Source organism: Culex quinquefasciatus, chromosome 3 (genome assembly GCF_015732765.1).
Source record: "Culex quinquefasciatus strain JHB chromosome 3, VPISU_Cqui_1.0_pri_paternal, whole genome shotgun sequence".
Taxonomy (NCBI): Eukaryota; Metazoa; Arthropoda; class Insecta; order Diptera; family Culicidae; genus Culex; species Culex quinquefasciatus.
In genome coordinates this window covers 126608522-126628250 of record NC_051863.1, presented here as the reverse complement: position 1 = coordinate 126628250, position 19729 = coordinate 126608522, and the positions used below count along the sequence as shown (strand labels likewise).

Here is a 19729-nt window from a genome sequence, read left to right as displayed (position 1 = left end):
GCCAGAGAGTTTTATACGAGAACAACAGCACGTGTTGCAGGGTAGTTTGCAGCACTGACTAGCGTTTTGTTAGCCTTGTAAAACACAAAACCGACAAATCTACCAACACATACAAACTGTCCTGATGAACTTCTTACATACACGTTATTATACACACACACACATGCATGCGAACAATAAGGCTGATTTTTTATACGCGATAGGATTATTTTAAAAAAGGCTCTTGATTTAGTCGATTCTGTTTTATTACCACCGATTACCACCAAACAAATAAACAAACACACACACATAAACAAGCGGATATGTGCAGTACGCATCACAGGTTGTTGTATGTGTGCAGAAGGTAGAAGGAACCAGTACAGGCTTTGCGATTAGACGGTCTTGTTTTAATTGAGTGTTGTCACTGGTCAGTGAGAGGAAACTGTGTCCTCGGATGTTGTGGAGGAAATTTGTTTGTTTTTTTTTTTTTTTTTCATTTCAAAAGTAAGGTGATGATTTAAAGTTTAACCTAATATTGAAAACATTACACAAGGGTTATTTTTGTTGCCTTAAATGGTGACATAAACTGTGAAATATTTAACGGTCTTACTAAATGTGTATGTTTTTAAAAAACATTTTTGTGGTAGTCAAAGTATATAATGACATGCACAATTTTTTGAAAAAACTTGCAAAATTCATAAATTCAAAAAATCCTAAAATTCTAAAATCCTACGATACTAAACTTCTAGAATCAATCAATTATAAACTTTTAAATTGTATAAAATCTAAAATTCAAAAATTTAAAAATTCCTTAATTCAAAAACATAAAATTCTTCAATTTAAAACTTCTTAATTTCAATAGTTTTAAAATTATAAAATCCTGAAATAAAAAAAAGTATAATTAATTTTTTTTTCAGTTAAGGGAGCGTTCTTTTATTACGTAACGCAGTAGGGGGGGAGGGGGGGTCGGAGGCCGTGTTACGCTCCATACAAAATTTTTAAAATTTGTATGGAAATTTTGTTACGAGGGGGGGGGAGGGGGTCCAAAAGTCCGATTTTTCGCGTTACGTATTAAAAGAACGCTCCCTAAGTAGTCTGGAATTGTACAATTTTTCAAATCTTAAAATTTTAGATTTTTAAAATTTTTAAACTAAAAAATTCAAAAGTATCAAATTCTAAAACTCAAAAACCTTAAAAATTTAAAATTTTTAATTTATTAAATTTTTTAAGGATGCACTGCAACGAAGGAAGTTGTACTTTCTTGTAAATTACTTTTTGGACAGTACTTTAGGGGATGAATGAAATATCATATCGATAGTTCCCGTAGTTTACTAAAATGTCTGTAACAAAAATCTGGATGATGTGCACCATTAATTCTAACATTTTTAAATTCTGAAATTTTTAAAATCTGACATTTTTAAATTCGATTTTTTTTAATTCTGCATTTTTGCGAGTTCCAACATTTTTAAACTCTAAAAATTTTCAAATCAAAAATTTTAAAATTATATTTTTTTTCATCAATTATAAAATTCTAAATCATTAAAATTCTTAAATTCAAATTTTCTAAACATCAATAGTTTTACAATTCTAAGATCCTGAAATTAAAAAAAAAAAAAATTGAGTTAAGAATTCTGGAATTGTGCAATTTTCCATATCTAAATATTTTTAAATTTTAAAATTCTTTAATTCAAAAAATTTTAAATTCTAAAACTCAAAAGCTTGTAAGTTCCAAAATTTTTAAATTCTGAAATTTTTAAGTTTAAATTATTAAATTCTAAAACTTTTAATTCCAAAATTTTTAGATTCCTAAATTTATAAATTCCAAGATTTTGAAATTCTGAAATCTTAAAATTCAAAAATTTTTAAATTCTAAATTTTTGTAAGTTCCAACATTTTTATATTCAGAAATTTTTATGTTCTAAAAATTTTAAATTCTAAAACTGTTTAATTCTATTTTTTTTAAATTATCAGATTTCTAAATTCTGAACCTTTTTAATTTTTAAATTCTAAAATCTTTAATTTTTTTTTTTCTAAAATTCTAAATTTTATGATTTTTAAAATTTTTACATTAAAAAAATTTGAATTTTCAATTCAATTCGGTTTTATTGGTGAATTATCAATATACCATAAGTTCAATTGAAATACATAACAGAGTTTTGGAGTTCCATACAAACCTTCGGATAATCGAGGCTTCGGATACTGGAGTCTGGACTGTAATCCTAAAATTTTAAAATTATAGATTTTTTTATGAAAATTTTAAAATTCTTCAATTCTAGAATTCTAAACATAAAAAATTGTAAAAATCCTAGATCCTAAAATTTTAAGATTTGAAATTCTAAAATCATACAATTCAAAAATTCTAAACTTCTGAACTTAAAAAATTTAACAATTTCAAAATTAAAAATTCTAAGCGGTTCCAGGTTCCAAAATTCTAAAATCTAAAATTCTAAATTTCCAAAATTCTAAAAATAAATTATATTGTCCTTTTAATATGAGTACCCGTCAACATACCTTCCGAGCTGCGATAGTAGGAGTGAGGATTGCAGCACAGACTGCCGTTGACTTTTAATCAGCTCATCATAATCTTCCACAACCATTTCGGGGACACAGTTTGATTTGACAACCATGCGCACGCTCGTAATATTTGCAGGATGTTTACCAGTGTTTTCAAGTTTTGGACATTTTTTCAACGATAATTACATTTAAATAAAACCAACAACTTTTCACCTAGGGGCGAACAACAAACAGTGTAGTAAATGGTCAATAATTTGTAAAGGGATGATAGTATCAACACCGTGCATACTGTTGAAAAAATATGCGTAGATAGTAAGGGAATTAGATAGACAAAATTTACTAAATTATAACCAATAATAACAACTTGAAGAAATTAGCAACATACACGCTTCCACGTAGCGTGGAACAACTACATAAATCATAACTCATCATACTATTTTATGACAATGGATGAAAACAAAGAGAAAGAAACGTTTTTTGTTTTGTTCAGTGTCACAAGTATACAAGCTCTGTTTATTTTGTCGAAAGCTGGGAACCGGTGTAGCTAGTAGATTCATAAGATCACACTCCGAATCATTTCCCCCTCTCACGTACTCAAAAATAATATCTGCAATAATCGTTCTTCTTTTTATTGCAATAATCGTTCTACTTTTTATTTTGAAGCGCGCATATTTTGTTTATGTCTTGTGTATTAATCAATAGTCGAAAATGTGCAGGAAAAGGGCGGAAAGAAAAGAAAAGAGGACAAAAGTAATAGTTTGCCAAAAATAGCTAATACGAACGAATCGAACAATTGTGCTAGTTTGAGCTGGTGTAGTTTTGTAAGGAAAGAGAGATAAAAAGAAAGGCGCGAAGGTACATAGAAAATAGCTCTGATTAGGTTAGAACAAAGATTGACGGTTGCAAACAAGAGACTAATGCAAGCTAGCTAGTTGGAGAAGGGAAAGTTCAACGCGAGCAGCACCTAAAAAAGCCGATTTACATGTAATAAAAGTAATCTTTCAACACACATCGCTTCACTCATTGCGATACGGTTCAATTACTAGAGAAACTTCCCGCTCGATCCACTCGAGCCAAGCCGCGTCCACCTGCTTCTCAAATGTAACCTCCTGAAATACGGCGACTCGTTTCACCTCCCGGAAGCCTATCTTGGTGAACATCCGGATCGCTTTGGCGTTGCTGTCCTTCGTAATCGCTCGGAACCGTCGAATGGCTAGCTTTTTGGCGCCAAACGCCAGCATCAGCAGGGTGGACTCCCAACCGTAACGTTTCCCCCGGGCAGGCTGTTCGGCGATCATGATTTCAATCTCACCCGTTTTTAGATCGTCATCTCCGTCGTCATCCGGAGGAAGCAGGAATATGTTGGTGTCTCCGATTAGAGCAGCGATTTCGTCGCCCGTTTGATTGAAAATCGCTTTGTCCAGGATCAGGAAGGTGCATTCTGAAAGGCAAATAATATCACAGTTATATTCGATATTCTTTCAAAAACATAAACAAAAAGAAATTTTACTGTCGCCATCTTCGCGCCAAGACTGCTGCATGGCGTACTCTTGCTCCAAAGTGAGGGGTTCCGACGCGGTAAGTTCTTGTAGCTCCTCGCTTTGCATCCAGCGGTGGTACTTTTGGACGTGTTTTGCCTCGTACGGAACCAATATAACGTTGGTACCAACCAGCTGGAGATGCTCGTTCAAGCGCATCGTGTTGTTGTAATCTACAAATGCAATGATTTTTTTTATTTAGTGTTGTATTCAGAGTTTGAAAAAAATCTGAGGCTTCATGTGTGTTTCTTATCTATGTAAACCGATTCCAGCTCCGACTCCAGCTTTCTAAATTTAGATGACTCCGACTCCCGCTCCGTTCACCCTTACCAAAAATCATGACTTTTTGAGTTCCAAATCCCACTTTTCATACGAATTTTTCAGTTCAACCCATATAACCATTTTTATGGTTGTAGTACCTGAACTCAAAAAATCGTATGAAAAGTGGGATTTGGAACTCAAAAAATCATGATTTTTGGTAAGGGTGTTCTTCTGCTTCAACCGACTCCGAATCCGACCTACCAAATCTAGAGTACTCCGACTCCAGCTTTCAAAGAATTGTCGACTCCTAGTTAGGGGAAAGTGGGGCAAGTGTAACAAGCTAAGGAAATGCTCGTTAAAACCCATTAAAACGTTAAAACATCTGTCGGATTTTTTCATAATCATCTTATTTCAGGTCTTGACTAAGACTTTGATAGAACAAATTTTGAAAAAATCCTGTTTTTCAATGTTAAAAATTGATTTTAAAATTTTTGATTTTCCGTCCGTTCTACTCAACTAGTGGGGCAAGACGAACAACCCGTTGGGGCAAGAGGAACAATGCATGAAAAACATGTTAATTTGCTAACAAGTGAACTGCTATCACTTTGAAACATCAGATTAGAATGTATTTGAAACGTTTCTTTCATTTTTAGGTTAAATAATAATATTTTATTAAAAATTTGATCGTTTTTACGAAAAAAATAATTACTTAGATAATAAATAGTAAATTTTCATTGTATCACTTGATTTTGTATGGACATTTTTTTTAACAATTGTTTATCAGTTTTTAAGATTTTTTTTTTATTTATTTCCCAATAAAATATGTTATGGCAGCAATTCGTGTTTTCCATACTAAATATCCATATGGTGCACTTGCCCCACCTGAATAAGATTTTTAAAGCTCTCAACAAAAATAACCAAAAGTCAAATCATACTTTCTAATAGGTGCAAATCATTGGTTGGAACACTACTGCTCTAGGAAAAATTGCATTTTGATAAAATGAGCCTTAAAACGAACCCTAACCCTTATTTTGTACTTTCCAAATATTATAAGAAAACAAAGGTTTTTAAAAAAACTTCATTAAATCTTATGCCCTGTGGCGTTTACGTTATTTTGGCGGTTATGTGGTAGTAGAATCGACTAATTGCACTGCTAGCAACAATTCCTCATACTGGAAATAATCAAAATTGTAAAAATTACGGCTGTACGAGCGATTGTTCCTCTTGCCCCATATGGTCGTCTTGCCCCACCTTCCCCTACCCATGCAGTATTAAGAATATCTAAGACTTAAAAATGAAAATTTGACGATATGTTTAATATGCTCAAAGATTGATCGGCTCCGTGGCTTAATGGTTACGGCTTCTGCCTCACAAGCAGAAGGTTCAGGGATCAAATCCCGGTCGGTACCTTTGAAATTTGGAATCAGTAATTTGAACTTTGAATATGAACAAAAACGAAAAATGAATCAGGTGGGATTCGAACTCACACCATTGAATTGGTGGTCTGGGACGCTAAGCAGTCAGCCATCAGCAAGTTAACACTCTAGCAGTGAATTGATCCGTAGTGTTGAAACATGCTATCTTCTCATATAGGGGGATGGCGTCGCTATTTTTAGACCACGTTTTCCACTTTTTGTCATCGAAACCGACTACTTTATCGACTTTATTTTGCTGGGCGAGATAGGACGCCGTCTATTTTTAGACGATGACTCAGCACTTTTCCACTCTTGCACTTAAAGAAACCAGGTGGCAGCACGATGTAACGCCTATCTCGCCCAGCAAAATGAAGTCGATAAAGTAGTCGGTTTCGATGAGAAAAAGTGGAAAACGTGGTCTAAAAATAGCGACGCCATCCCCCTATTAAATACGCGCTGATCCCTGATTTGCCTGAGGGGATTGGAAGTCTAAATATAGATCGAGTTTCCTTCAGATGCTTGCTTCTATGTTTAGGCGGGGCCGAACAATGCCCAGCGACCTCGGAATTGGACCGCAAGGAGCTCTGTCATTCTGAAATGGGTCGTTGGAAGCAGAGCGAGGGCTATCACCACCTAATACCCGGGACTGAGATAAGTTGTATCAGCATTCGGCATATACAAAGTCTGATACAAACTATACTTTCCCATAATTTTGCTACCGGTTAGCGGGTATTGGATTGGACCACACACACACACACACACACACACACACACACACACACACACACACACACACACACACACACACACACACACACACACACACACACACATGTTTAATATGCTCAAAGATTGTTTCAAAATTAGCTTATTTATTATTTTTTTGCCAATTTCAAATATTTCCGCCATGATAGTTTGATTATTTTTAAATTAACAAACTCGCATTACTGGATTCAGATCAATTTACTAAAATTTGCAATTCTAAATCTCTCATTGGTTTTTTTTGTGTTTTTTTTTATTTCACGAATTATTAAATTTAAAAATTACGAAAATATTACAATTGATTTTTTTGTTGAATTTTAATTTTTTAAGGAAGTTCTTAAGTTATCAAATTTTTAAATTATTAGATTATTAAATTATTAAATTATTAAATTTTTAAATTATTAAATAAAATTATAAATTATTGATTAATAAATTATTAAATTTTTAAATTAATAAATTATTAAATTAATAAATTATTAAATTATTAAATTATTAAATTATTAAATCATTAAATTATTAAATTATTAAATTATTAAATCATTAAATTATTAAATTATTAAATTATTAAATTATTAAATTATTAAATTATTAAATTATTAAATTATTAAATTATTAAATTATTAAATTATTAAATTATTAAATTATTAAATTATTAAATTATTAAATTATGAAATTATGAAATTATTAAATTATTAAATTATTAAATTATTAAATTATTAAATTATTAAATTATTAAATTATTAAATTATTAAATTATTAAATTATTAAATTATTAAATTATTAAATTATTAAATTATTAAATTATTAAATTATTAAATTATTAAATTATTAAATTATTAAATTATTAAATTATTAAATTATTAAATTATTAAATTATTAAATTATTAAATTATTAAATTATTAAATTATTAAATTATTAAATTATTAAATTATTAAATTATTAAATTATTAAATTATTAAATTATTAAATTATTAAATTATTAAATTATTAAATTATTAAATTATTAAATTATTAAATTATTAAATTATTAAATTATTAAATTATTAAATTATTAAATTATTAAATTATTAAATTATTAAATTATTAAATTATTAAATTATTAAATTATTAAATTATTAAATTATTAAATTATTAAATTATTAAATTATTAAATTATTGAATTATTAAATTATTAAATTATTAAATTATTAAATTATTAAATTATTAAATTATTAAATTATCAAATTATTAAATTATTAAATTTTTAAATTATTTAATTATTTAATTATTTAATTATTTAATTATTAAATTATTTAATTATTAAATTATTAAATTGTTAAATTATTTTATGATTAAATTATTACATTATTAAATTATTAAGTTATTAAATTATTAAATTATTAAAATATTAAATTATTAAATTATAAAATTATTAAATTATTAAATTATTAAATTATCAAATTATTAAATTATTAAATTATTAAATTATTTAATTATTAAATTATTAAATTATTAAATTATTAAGTTATTAAATTATTAAATTATTAAATTATTAAATTATTAAATTGTTAAATTGTTAAATCATTAAATTATTAAATTATTAAATAATTAAATTATTTTATAATTAAATTATTAAATTATTAAATTATTAAATCATTAAAATATTAAATTATTAAATTATTAAATTATTAAATTATTAAATTATTGAATTATTAAATTATTAAATTATTAAATTATTAAATTAATAAATTATTAAATTATCAAATTATTAAATTATTAAATTATTCAATTATTATTAAATTATTAAATTATTTAATTTTTAAATTATTAAATTATTTAATTATTAAATTATTTAATTAATAAATCATTAAAATATTTAATTAATTAATTATTAAATTTATTTAATTATTAAATTTTTAAATTTTATTTTTTGCCATTTTCTTAGTTCGGATCATTTTCGGAGTCATATTTTAGTTAAGAGAAATTTAGAGAAGAAAATAATAGAAATTTCGTTTTTCGATTTTCCAGAGTAAAGTTTTGGCGAGAATTATCAAGTAGTAAATCCCTAGATTTTATAATCTGGTGATTTATTTTATGGTTTTAAATTTTGAATTTAAATTTTTTTTCCTGAATTTGTTTTCAAAGCTTTTCGATATTTAAAGTGTTACAAAAAATGCTAATATTTTTTCAGAAATGGCAAAAAAGGTTCCATTTGGTACAGGTGGGATATGAATCCACAACTGATCAACGGTACTGATCCAAATGCTTTCTGTATTATTCTTTTTTCGTTTGATGTTACTCTCTTCTATGTTTGTCGCGATTTTTTTATGTGGCGCGGATTTCGCGCGGATTGGGTTTTGGGGTCGGCGCGGATCTGGCGCGGATTTTTTCTCGACTTTTCCGTAACAACCCTGAATATTCAAATCCCCATATTATATTACCAGCCCGCAGAATTGCAAATGCTAAATGGCTTCAAGGACAAAGTTTCATTCAAATAAAAATACAAAGAAAAGTTGATTTTCGAAAACGTAGACAATTACTCAGCTATGCTATCTCATCAGTTTAATCAGGAAGTTTCAATAGAAATAAAGCACACATTTAAAGTTAAATTATTCGATTAGTAGATGTTTATTGAAGTAGTCAGAAAATGCAAAAAAATGGCGAACATTTCACCCACAAACCCCCCCTAGATGTTCTTCTTCAGCTGAGCCAACTTGGTCAAGCACGCATCCCGCCAGGCACGTCTCTCGGGCAGTTTATCCAGCGCAACCATCTCTTCCAGCTCCTTGGCGACCTGTTGCGCTACCGGTCCCTCCATCCGGGGTGTCTCTCCCATCGTTTGACTCACGGCATAGATCGTTTTGCTGTACCGATCGCAATAGCTCAGCATTCCCTCCGCGTTGAGGTGGGCCGTCTCGAGTGGCCCCAGGAACGCGTACCGCATGCCCAACCCATCCGACATGACGCTGTCGATGTCCTTGACGCTGAGGATTCCGTCCGCCACGAGGCGCCACGTTTCGTTCAGGATCGCGTACTGAATTCGGTTCAGCGCGAATCCTTCAATTTCCCGCGACAGCAGCACCGGCTTCTGGCCAATCTCGGTCATCAGTTCGCGGGTTTTTGCGGTGTACTCGGGCTTGGTCCACGGAGCCGGGACGATTTCCACCAGCGGGACGTAGTACGGGGGATTCACCGGGTGGGACACCAGAACCTAAAAGGGGATTGGTACGTTATAGCTTACAAATACTCTTACAGTTGATTACAAAATACCTGATCCTTGTGCTTCAAGTCCTTGCTGAACAGCGACGGCATAAACGTGCTTGTCGAGCTGGAGATGATCGTGTTGGAACCGACCACGGCGTCCAAATCGCCGTACAGCTTCTTCTTCATGTCCAGCACCTCTGGAATGCATTCCTGCAGGAACAGCGCGCCGGTCACGGCTTCCTTCAGGTTGTGCGAGCCGCGGATGCAGCTAAACTGCTGGGCCGCGGTCAGCTTTCCCCGCAGCAGACCGTTCTTTTCCAGGTTTTTCAGTTCTTCCTCGGTTTGCTTGAGGGCCTTCTCGACCACCTCGGGGATGATGTCGAAAATGGTGACCTGGTAGCCGACTCCGGCAAACAGCATCGCCCATGATCGACCGATGAGTCCGCTGGTTGTGGAATAAAATGTGAGATTTTTGTTATGTTTTTAAATTAGGGAAGGGTAATTTTATGTAATTTCTGTTATTTCTCGAGCAGAGTCTCGTATCTGAAAATTATCTCAGAAATAAATAATTAATCCAGAAGATTGTTTAGAATTCCCCAGAAAACCAATTGACTACTGAGCAATTCCAGCCCAAAACAGGATTTTTTAGGTACTTTTTTCTCGACCCTCTCCGATTTCAATGAAACTTTGTAGACATGTTATCCTACGCTTAGGACATTTGAGAAGGGCGTTAGTGTTTTAAATATTTTTGTATTTCGTAATTTAAATATTGCTGTATCTCGAAGCCGTTGCTTCGTATCAAAAAGTGGTCAAAGACAAACTTGTAGGAAATTTGACGGGCTTTCTGAAAAAAATACACAGAAACAAAAAAACACTCCACTTTTATGAGATTTTTTGATTTTTAAGTTAACATTTTTATTTTTAAAACCGCTGTACCTTCACAAGGATTGGACTTAGGGCAATGGTCAATATGGAGACTTTTATGTAAAATTATCTGGAGAATCGATTCCCACTATCGGTTTTTGCCAATTTTGATGTTTAGAGCACTTTTGAAAAAAAAAAAAACAGTTTCAGTAGGGGAACTGCATCTGATTCCAGCGTGCCTCTAATGTTGGCAGGTCAGAATTTTGACATTCAATTAAAGCTAATTAAAAGCGTTTTCAACTGAACTCGAGTGATAAATAGCTCAATAAAAAGTGAGCAAGCAAGTTTCTACCAAAAGTTTTGCAAAATTAGTTGTTTAAATAGTGAAAGTCAGCAAATTGGATGGAGTTAGGAGCGAGTGCTTAACCTGCCAAACATACAAGAATTTCCCCTAAATGATTTTTGTATTTTTTTAGTTGAGTTGCTTCATCCTGTATTTTTCGTGAGTATTTTTGTATCATCTTAGGCTATTTTCACAAACATTTTCAACGAAAAAAAAATCGTTCATATTTGACTTTTAAACTTAAAAATCAAAAAATCTCATAAAAGTAGACTGTTTTTTTGTTTCAGTGTATCTTTTTCAGAAAGCCCGTCAAATTTCCTACAAGTTTTTCTTTGACCACTTTTTGATACGAAGCAACGGCTTCGAGATACAGCAATATTTAAATTACGAAATACAAAAATATTTAAAACACTTACGCTCTTCTTAAATGTCATTATCGAGTGAAACTGGCTCCATATACACAAAAATGGCTTATATAAGCGTAGAATAACATGTCTACAAAGTTTCATTGAAATCAGAGAGGGTCGGGTACAACCGATTCCCTATTCGACATGGAATTGCTCTACATTAAAAATCCTTAGGATTTGTTTATATTAGAATTTCCCTTTTGCCAGGAAAATTATCTTAACATTTATTCTGTTGAAGAATCATTAAGCATTTTTCTTGTGTATAATTTGTCCATAAAAGTTTTGGCAACTGTATTTTTTTTTCTTTGGAAAGTGTTTTCCGACTGATATGGTATCTTCAGAAATGTATCGACAAAGATTCAAATAAAATAAAAAAATTAAAGAGTTTTTTTTGCTACGTCATTGTGAAACTACACGGAAAAAAAAGAGTTCCCAACATCGTGAACATTCGTTCATGAAAATGGGAACCACGAACATAGTGTTCAATTCCCATTGTTTTCTTAAATGATTTGGAAAGCCCAAAATAAGACTTAGGGTACATTTTTAAGTTCATTTTATCAAAATGCTATTTCCCCTAGATCAGTAGTGTCCCTACCAATGACTTGCACCTATTATAAAGTAGGATTTATCTTTTGATTATTTTTGTTGAGAGCTTTTCAAAGACTTGCTTAGGTACAAAAAAAAACGAATTGCTGGAACAACACATTTTATTGGAAAATAAATACATAAGGTACTTTAAAACTGATAAACATTTGTTAAAAAACATTGTCCATGCATAATATAGTACTATTATGAAAACATACCATTTATTTTTCGTTTTTCGTGAAAATGATCAAATTTTTAGTAAAATATTATCATTTCATCTAAAAATTAAAGAAACGTTTCAAATACATTCTAACCTGATGTGTCTAAGTGATAACAGTTCAATTGTCAGAAATTATGTAACATGTTGTTTCATGCATTGTTCCTCTTCCCCCACTAGTTGAGAGTTGTTCTATCAAAGTCTTAGTTAAGACCTGGCATAAGATGATTATCAACAAATTCGACAGATTTTTTACATTTTTAACGGGTTTGAAAAAGCATTACAGCTTGTTACACTTGCCCCACTTTCCCCTACTTTTCTTCACCATAAAAGAGTCAAAAACGAAAACTGATACTTTACAATCGATAACTTTTTCACAAAACTCGAAGTGTAAAACAAAAGCTGGCCTCCACTGCGCGATTTGTTAAATAGTTACCAGTTTTCTCGGAATTTGCTAAATTTTTCCAACTGTCAAAATGTTGCTAAAGATTTATTGAAAACGATCACATTTGAAAACAATTGAAAAAGTGCAACGACACATTTTTGTGTGCATATTTATTGTTTCAGAAAGATACATGTTTTTAAAATAATAATTTAACAACAGGTTAAAACTATTGAAATGGATCTGTAAAAATCTATACAGTACATGTTCGGTAACTGGGCTGAAAACGTAGCCCAGTCACCGAATGCTGCTCGCTAACTGGACTGAACGAAAAATGACGAGGATAAAAAGTAGATAAACGTAAAAAAAACAAAACAAACCGAAATTACCGAGGGGTTAAGGGATATAAAAATCATGATAAATTAAAAAAAAATCAAATGTTTATTCAATTCCAGCCACAATTAAAGAAATGTGAAAAATAGGCATTGTAAATAAATTTGAGTAACTTTTATTATCATATTTAAACAAGAAAATATTATGCATTGGTAGTCCCCTCGTTATTTTTCGTTCAGCTCAATTGGGCTACGTTTTCAGCCCAGTTACCGAACAAATACTGTATTAAAAATATTTGCCTAACTGAGTAGAAAATAATGTGAAATTGAGTTGCTTCAGAAATGTTGACCAATCGTAGCAAAATATTTCTTGGATTTTTTTTTTGGGAAGAGTACATGTAATAATATTTCAAATCTATCAAAATATCCCTTCTCAAGATACGAATCTCCGAATATTTCCATTGCACTTTTATATGGAGACTTGTTTGGAGATATAAATGATACAAAATAACAAAAAATTCCGCTTAAAGAAGTTAGTATCTCCAAAATAAAAAAAAACATGTGTTTCAAAAATTTTAATTATCAAATTGGAAATATTTGTAAGCACAATATATATTATTTATGTATATTTACTTTAGAAAATCATTAAATTAGAGAAGATTTCACTTTTTGACTCTCACTTTTCAAAGCTAATACGAGTAAATAAATATTTTAGGAAATTACAATTGTGTTTTCAAAGATTGGGAAAAGTTTTGCAAAAAATACATTCTTCATAAAAAATCAGCTTCAAACCAATATTTAGTTTGTAGCTTTGTAGACTATAGAAAATCTTCAAATTACTGAATAAATAAACATTTCATTGTTTAATAAAATAAAGCTTATAACTTTTTCATAAAATACAAAATTTTTCCGGTGTTAATTGAACAAAGCTTCGCAAAAACATTACAACACAATAGAATCGCACGTTGCCCTTTAAGTTGTTTGCAAACATTGCAGATAAAATCGTTCAACAACAAGAGTGGCGTGTACAAACACACAATACAGTGCATTAAAAGGGGTTACGCCTCAACCGGCTCTCCGAAGGACAATTTGGGGTCATTCTGAATCAGAACGGGAGCTTCTTATCTGCGGACTCAATCAAGGAAAAGACTTCGGGCAAGATGAGCTGATTAGAAAACAGGTTCATTCAACCAGATACTCTCTTCCTATATAGACAAATCCAGCGAAAGCTCAACGCTGCTTTTTGATGGTGAGAGATTTGACAGCTCCCATACTAAATGTCTCGATTTTCATACTTTTTGTTAATTTTCTTCTAAAATAAAACACTTAACATATGAAAACTATATATTTTTGGTGCCCAAAATTCCTGCTGAATCGAATGGTGTACTTATCTCAATGGCAAATTTTTGAACAGTTTTTATTTTAATAATATTCTAGACACATTTTGTGCACCTAATCAATCAATACTTTTATCATAAATAATCATTTTATTGCTTAAAAATTGAGTTTTCCTGAGCTCCCATATTCAAATACATGGAAGCTGTCATTTCTAACACCATTGGCCACCTAGCGGCCATTTCAAACTGGATACGTCTATAATGAAGTGAGGTCAGTTATGAAATCTTGATATTTGGAGGATCGAACCGGTTTGAGTCAAAATTGCATGGTTCAACTGTGACGTAACTGAGAACTGGTTTTCGGCTTGTGGGACCCACTGACCAGGTTTTCGGTAGAAAGTGAAAGTTTAACTCATGATTATTCGTCTTTGTCGATTTGATTGATTCAAATTATGATTAGTAGCTTTGCTCAGTACTTACCTGCCAATGATGGCAATCTTTTCCTTTTTCTGTACAGAGGCCATTTTAAGGTGCTCTTGTGGGCGTATTCACCAAAGAAACAGATAGAAATTGAAATTAATTTCAAATTCAAACACTTGACTGCGCAAAACCAAACACGCAAATGCAAATCGAAAACAAACAATTTTAGCACAAGCTTGGAATTAATCACACCAACTACAAGTTGTAAACCACGTCCGAGCTTGCCGGCTTCTTTCGACCAACTGAACGGCACTATCGAATTCACCGACGACGAAGATAACGACGACGACGACACTCGAACGCGCGACGACCGGTTGATTACAGACTGTGGGTTTGTCCTCGTAGGGTTGTAGTATCAGCTGCTAACGCTAGTTACTCATACTAAGCGGAACGCAATGAAGAAGGGATTTAAAGCTCGTACACATGCAATAAATTTTAAAATAACAATCACACTCTCTCTATCGGGAAATGCATATTATGGTTATTGATCTGTTCTTATCTGGGCGCTAAACAGTTGGTGGCACTCATACAGACTTCAAACTGATAATGACTTCAAGTAGTCAGTCAGTAAAAAGAGTTTTTAATCAGTATAAAACAAACATAAAATCTTGATAAACAGACATAAATATAGAGAAGTGAGTGCTTCAGATAACAAGTGCAGGAATTGGTGTGAAGCTATTTTAATGCCAGTCAGTATTAAGTGAAAGAATAAGAAACCGTTATCAACCCGTAGCCCCCTTTGACTTCCGTATTCTCCGAGGGGTTCAGCCAATTAACCGAGTTGCTGGTTGGGGTCAACTGATTTGGTTGTTGTTGGATGGTTATAATGCTTGAGACGAGCGAATATAAGTGACAAATTAGGTGTCAAAGTGATTAGTCTGAATTTAATTGGACGTACTAATCACAATCAGTAATTAGACAAGATGCAGAATGCAGCGATTTTTTTTTAATTTGAAGAATAAATTTTGTACAAAAAATCAAAAGTATACAACATTTGTAATTCCGTGGTGTGATTGAGCAACAGGAAACTTTTTTTTTTTAAATATTAAAATTCGATTATCCGAAGGCCTCGCAAAATTTTCACTTCGGATAATCGAATCACGAAAAAAAATATTGTCTTATTTTGATTGTTGAGCTCAAGTATGACTATAAACAGTTTATTATAAATAAATTTCTATAAATAGTTTATTACAGTTACTATTACTGCGGGCGTCAATAATTAGAGTTTACGCGCGTTGATACGACCGCAACAAAATGGTCGCATGACAGCCGCATGACAGCCGCATGACAACCGCAATACAATTTTTGGCTGTTGTCAAAGGTTGCCTTGAGTTTTCAGCTGGCTTTTTGGAAAATATACAAAACAAATCAAGTTGACAGTTGACAGCCAAATCAACGTAAAATTTCAGTTCAGTTGCTGATTTTTACACCGCGGCAGTCAGGCGGCTATTATCTCCTGTCATTATCAGCGAAGGAGAAACTTGATTTTATCTTGCAATGAGCAATACTCTAAAGGTATTTAGAATTTTGAAATCCAAGATGGCGGCAAAAATGGTGGAAATGATGGAGATGGTGTCAAACTAAAAAGTGACCCCGTTCGTTTGACGACAATTGATGTCAAACCATCGGGGTTTCAGTGTTCTTTGCAACGGAATTTTATAACAATTCAACATATTTTTGGTCGATACCAGACATGCTAAATATGATTTTAAACGCAGGAAAATGCATTTCAATTTGTTTTCAGTTGATAGACTTCTAAGTCCCTTAAAATTTTAAAGTTTAGAAGAGGGGTTAATCGATTTGGTTCCTTCAGTAAAGTTGTAGGTTATGATTAAGAGTTATCATAAAAAAAGGGTTCGCAGAAAAAAATTATATATTATTTGTCCTAGTAATTGAGAAATTTAGAATCATTTTTTTTGAAAAGATGAGAAAATTTCTCAAAGGTTTCGTTTTTTGGCGTTGAAAATCTATTCAATTATTTCTAAGATATCGCCAATCGAAAAATAACAAGAACACACCTAGAAATGTTTTTTTTCCATAAATTTTCATGCAAAGCCATGTATAAGTTACAAAGGTCAGATCAAATTTGAAAAAAATAAAATTATAGCTTTTTGAAAATATTTTTTTCTAAGATTATTTCTCAGGTTTGGACACAAATAACGTAGATTGGCATTATTTTAAAAAAATGTTCCAATACATCTTTTTTCCTAAAATATAACCCAAAAATAGTTTTATCTTGAAAACGGTGCACTTTATTAATCGAGCTGTAATTTTAAACATGGAGTTAAACATTCTGTGAAGTTGCTGTGAAGTTTTGCATGGCACTTCGAAAAGTTTAACTCCATGTTGCACGCACACACTCTCACTTTTAATTTCTCGATATTTATCAATAGTAATTTTCGATTGCACTTCAATTTTCCTTTCCACATTGATTTTGTCATAAAGTTTTTAAAATATTTGCAGCGGACTAACTTGACGAAACAAAAACGTACTTCAAGCTGAAATGTTGGCACTTTTGGTCCTCTAAAACATATGAGCAATTGGGTCCTAAAATGAAGCTTAGATTGCTGATATTATTGTTTACAGCGATAAAGCTTATTAATCTGAGTACAATGACCCTTTGTACGAGCACAAAGAGTTTAAAATGGATTTTTAAATCAATTTTGAAAAATTAACCTCGCGGTCCTTCTTGACAGAAAAGCTCCTACTTGACAGCTCGTTCCATGGGGACCATAGTTGATCCATCGAAAAAATGTTGTCTTGTCAAAAAAAATTTTTGCATTAGAAAGAAAAAAAGTGATCAGAAATGGTTTTTAATCGTGTTTTTTACCGCTGTACATAAAAATTGACATAGGACTTTAGTACCCAATTCTCGCTGAAACCGTCCCACTAGATGCACATGTTCTCAAATCGTTACGGCAATGTTCTCATTCGATTCAGCGCACCAAAAAACCATAATCAAACAACCTTCGAACCAATGAAAATGTCAGCCGTTAGCCACCTGTAAATAAAAACTTGTTTTGAACAATGGATTTTTTCGAAAAAATGCCCTAATTTGATGAAATGACATCTCCCAAAATACATTATCAATCATCAAAAACTTATATATCGTTGGAAAGGTAATCGCGAGGGCTTTCTATCGCACTCTGAAAAACATTTCAAAAATTATTTTTTCAAGGATAATTTTAAGGGTTTTTGAGAAACTTACTCTTAATTTTGAATTTTGACCGTGTTCGCAACCACTTATCATTACGCAACCATTTTCATTCGAAAGAATGGAAGATTTTGCATAAAATCAACTTGAGAAAAGTAGTGTAATGAAATAGTTTTCGTATAGTTATTAACGGATGAAAGAAATTGGTAAAATTTCAGTTAAAAATAACCAAAGCTCAGAATTCAGAAATGAGCCTAATTTACAGTCAAAATAAAGCAGGATTGTATATGAGGCAAATCTGGATATATAGGACGAATAGGGACAGCTTTTTCAGCTATACTTTCACTCATAAGATCATATTTTTAATTTATTTATGTAAAAGCATACATAAAAAAACAAGTTTCTAAATTTTAAGCTTTTAAGTACTCTAAAACCTAATGTACTTACTTACACTGTAGTCACGATTCGCCACATTTCACTGAAGTAATATTTTATGCACAGAATTTGTTTTAGAAAGGTCTGCTTTCAAAGTGCACATAAAAGTGCAAAGTGAAGATTGTGAAGACCTTTCCAACGATATATAAGTTTTTGATGATTGGTAATCAGGGATGGAATAATCGCAAAAAAATCAATTTCGCTTGCGAACTTTCTTCACCCGCGAAAGAGAGAGGAGGCAAATCACGCAAAATAAAATCGCTCCCGAATTTATCCAAGAAAATCAATCTGTTGATGATTTTTTGTGAATTTCCTTGTCAGCACCATTTAAAAATATTTATTTCACTTTGTTTACACATATTGCCCATCTACAAAATGTTACAGGTCATATTTCGACGTGTGACGTTACACTTGCAAGTGTAATAGTGAAAAAGATGTTCCGCCGAATAATCAAGATGATGATTTTTTTAAATTCCTTTTACCAATCTTTCGTGCGCGAGAGAAAAGAGCCATGATCCCTCCGGATTTTTTCTCTTGATGAACGTCCAATGATTTTCTTTTGATGATGATTATTCCATCGCTGTTGGTAATGTATTTTGGGAGATGTCATTTCATCAAATAAGGGCATTTTTTCGAAAAAACCCATTGTTCAAAACAAGTTTTTATTTACAGGTGGCTAACGGCTGACATTTTCATTGGTTCGGAGGTTGTTTTTATGGTTTGAGTTGTTGTGATAAAGAGATGAATAAAAAGCGGGTTTTTTTTCGTAAACTCATGTTATCTGAAAAATCGTAGGCATAACCTGCAACTTTGCCGGAGACACCAATTCGATCAGTAAATCCCCTTTCAATGTACGTTTTCATAGCTCTTTTATATATGGACAGCTCTTAAGCTTGTATGGAGAATCCAAAGATGCTAAAGGCTAGAATATTGCTCAAAATTGTTTATAAAAAATATGAATTTGAAAGGGTTGAGACAAAAACTATAAATAAAATTTGCATCGGGCTTATTATAAATGAGCTAAAAAAACAACTGAGAATCGCTTTTCCTTAACATTTTGCACCTAATGCTAAAATTTAAAACATTTAGCTTCACGTCGTGTTCGAATCCTGCAAATTAAATCTTCATTTTAAAATTAGTTGAATTAACTACTATATAATGGTTAAATAATGTAAAACGTTCACCGTTAAATCTATTTCAACATATAAACTAAAGTATCTAATAAAACACTAGGATAATCTTAAATTTTAATTTCAGTCGAATCTGGAGTTGTCTCACCTTGAATGCACTAATATTATTCACTTTCACAAGAGCTTAGTTACAACCACTTTGCACTGACTGATGTCACAAAACTTTATTATTATCTTTTTTTAGAAGGTATTTTAGCTAGTTAAAATGTAACTTCAGTTTAATAATCGGCTGAGCGACGCAACACCGAAACCATAACAAACCAGCGTGCTGTCAAGGTGGGCTGAAACTCTACAACAGTTCTCAGCCCACTTTTTCATGCGTCTCAAAAACGAAACATAACCGAAAGATC

At 31.8% G+C, this 19729-nt stretch overlaps 2 protein-coding genes across 2 annotated transcripts; both read right to left on the bottom strand.

The window, feature by feature from the left end:
- Positions 1-2966: 2966 nt before the first annotated feature.
- LOC6053382 (N-acetyltransferase 9-like protein) lies at positions 2967-19607 on the bottom strand. The gene is made up of 3 exons (XM_038263104.1): positions 19468-19607; positions 4004-4204; positions 2967-3934 (listed from the first exon to the last, which is right to left on the bottom strand). The coding sequence occupies exons 2-3, from the start codon at positions 4188-4190 to the stop codon at positions 3510-3512; spliced, it is 612 nt and encodes a 203-aa protein (XP_038119032.1). The 5' UTR covers positions 4191-4204; positions 19468-19607; the 3' UTR covers positions 2967-3509.
- Positions 9047-19607, bottom strand: LOC6053386 (lambda-crystallin homolog). The gene is made up of 4 exons (XM_038263103.1): positions 19468-19607; positions 14601-14655; positions 9720-10098; positions 9047-9660 (listed from the first exon to the last, which is right to left on the bottom strand). Exons 2-4 carry the CDS (start codon positions 14642-14644, stop codon positions 9136-9138), a joined length of 948 nt encoding a protein of 315 aa, XP_038119031.1. The 5' UTR covers positions 14645-14655; positions 19468-19607; the 3' UTR covers positions 9047-9135.
- Positions 19608-19729: the final 122 nt, after the last annotated feature.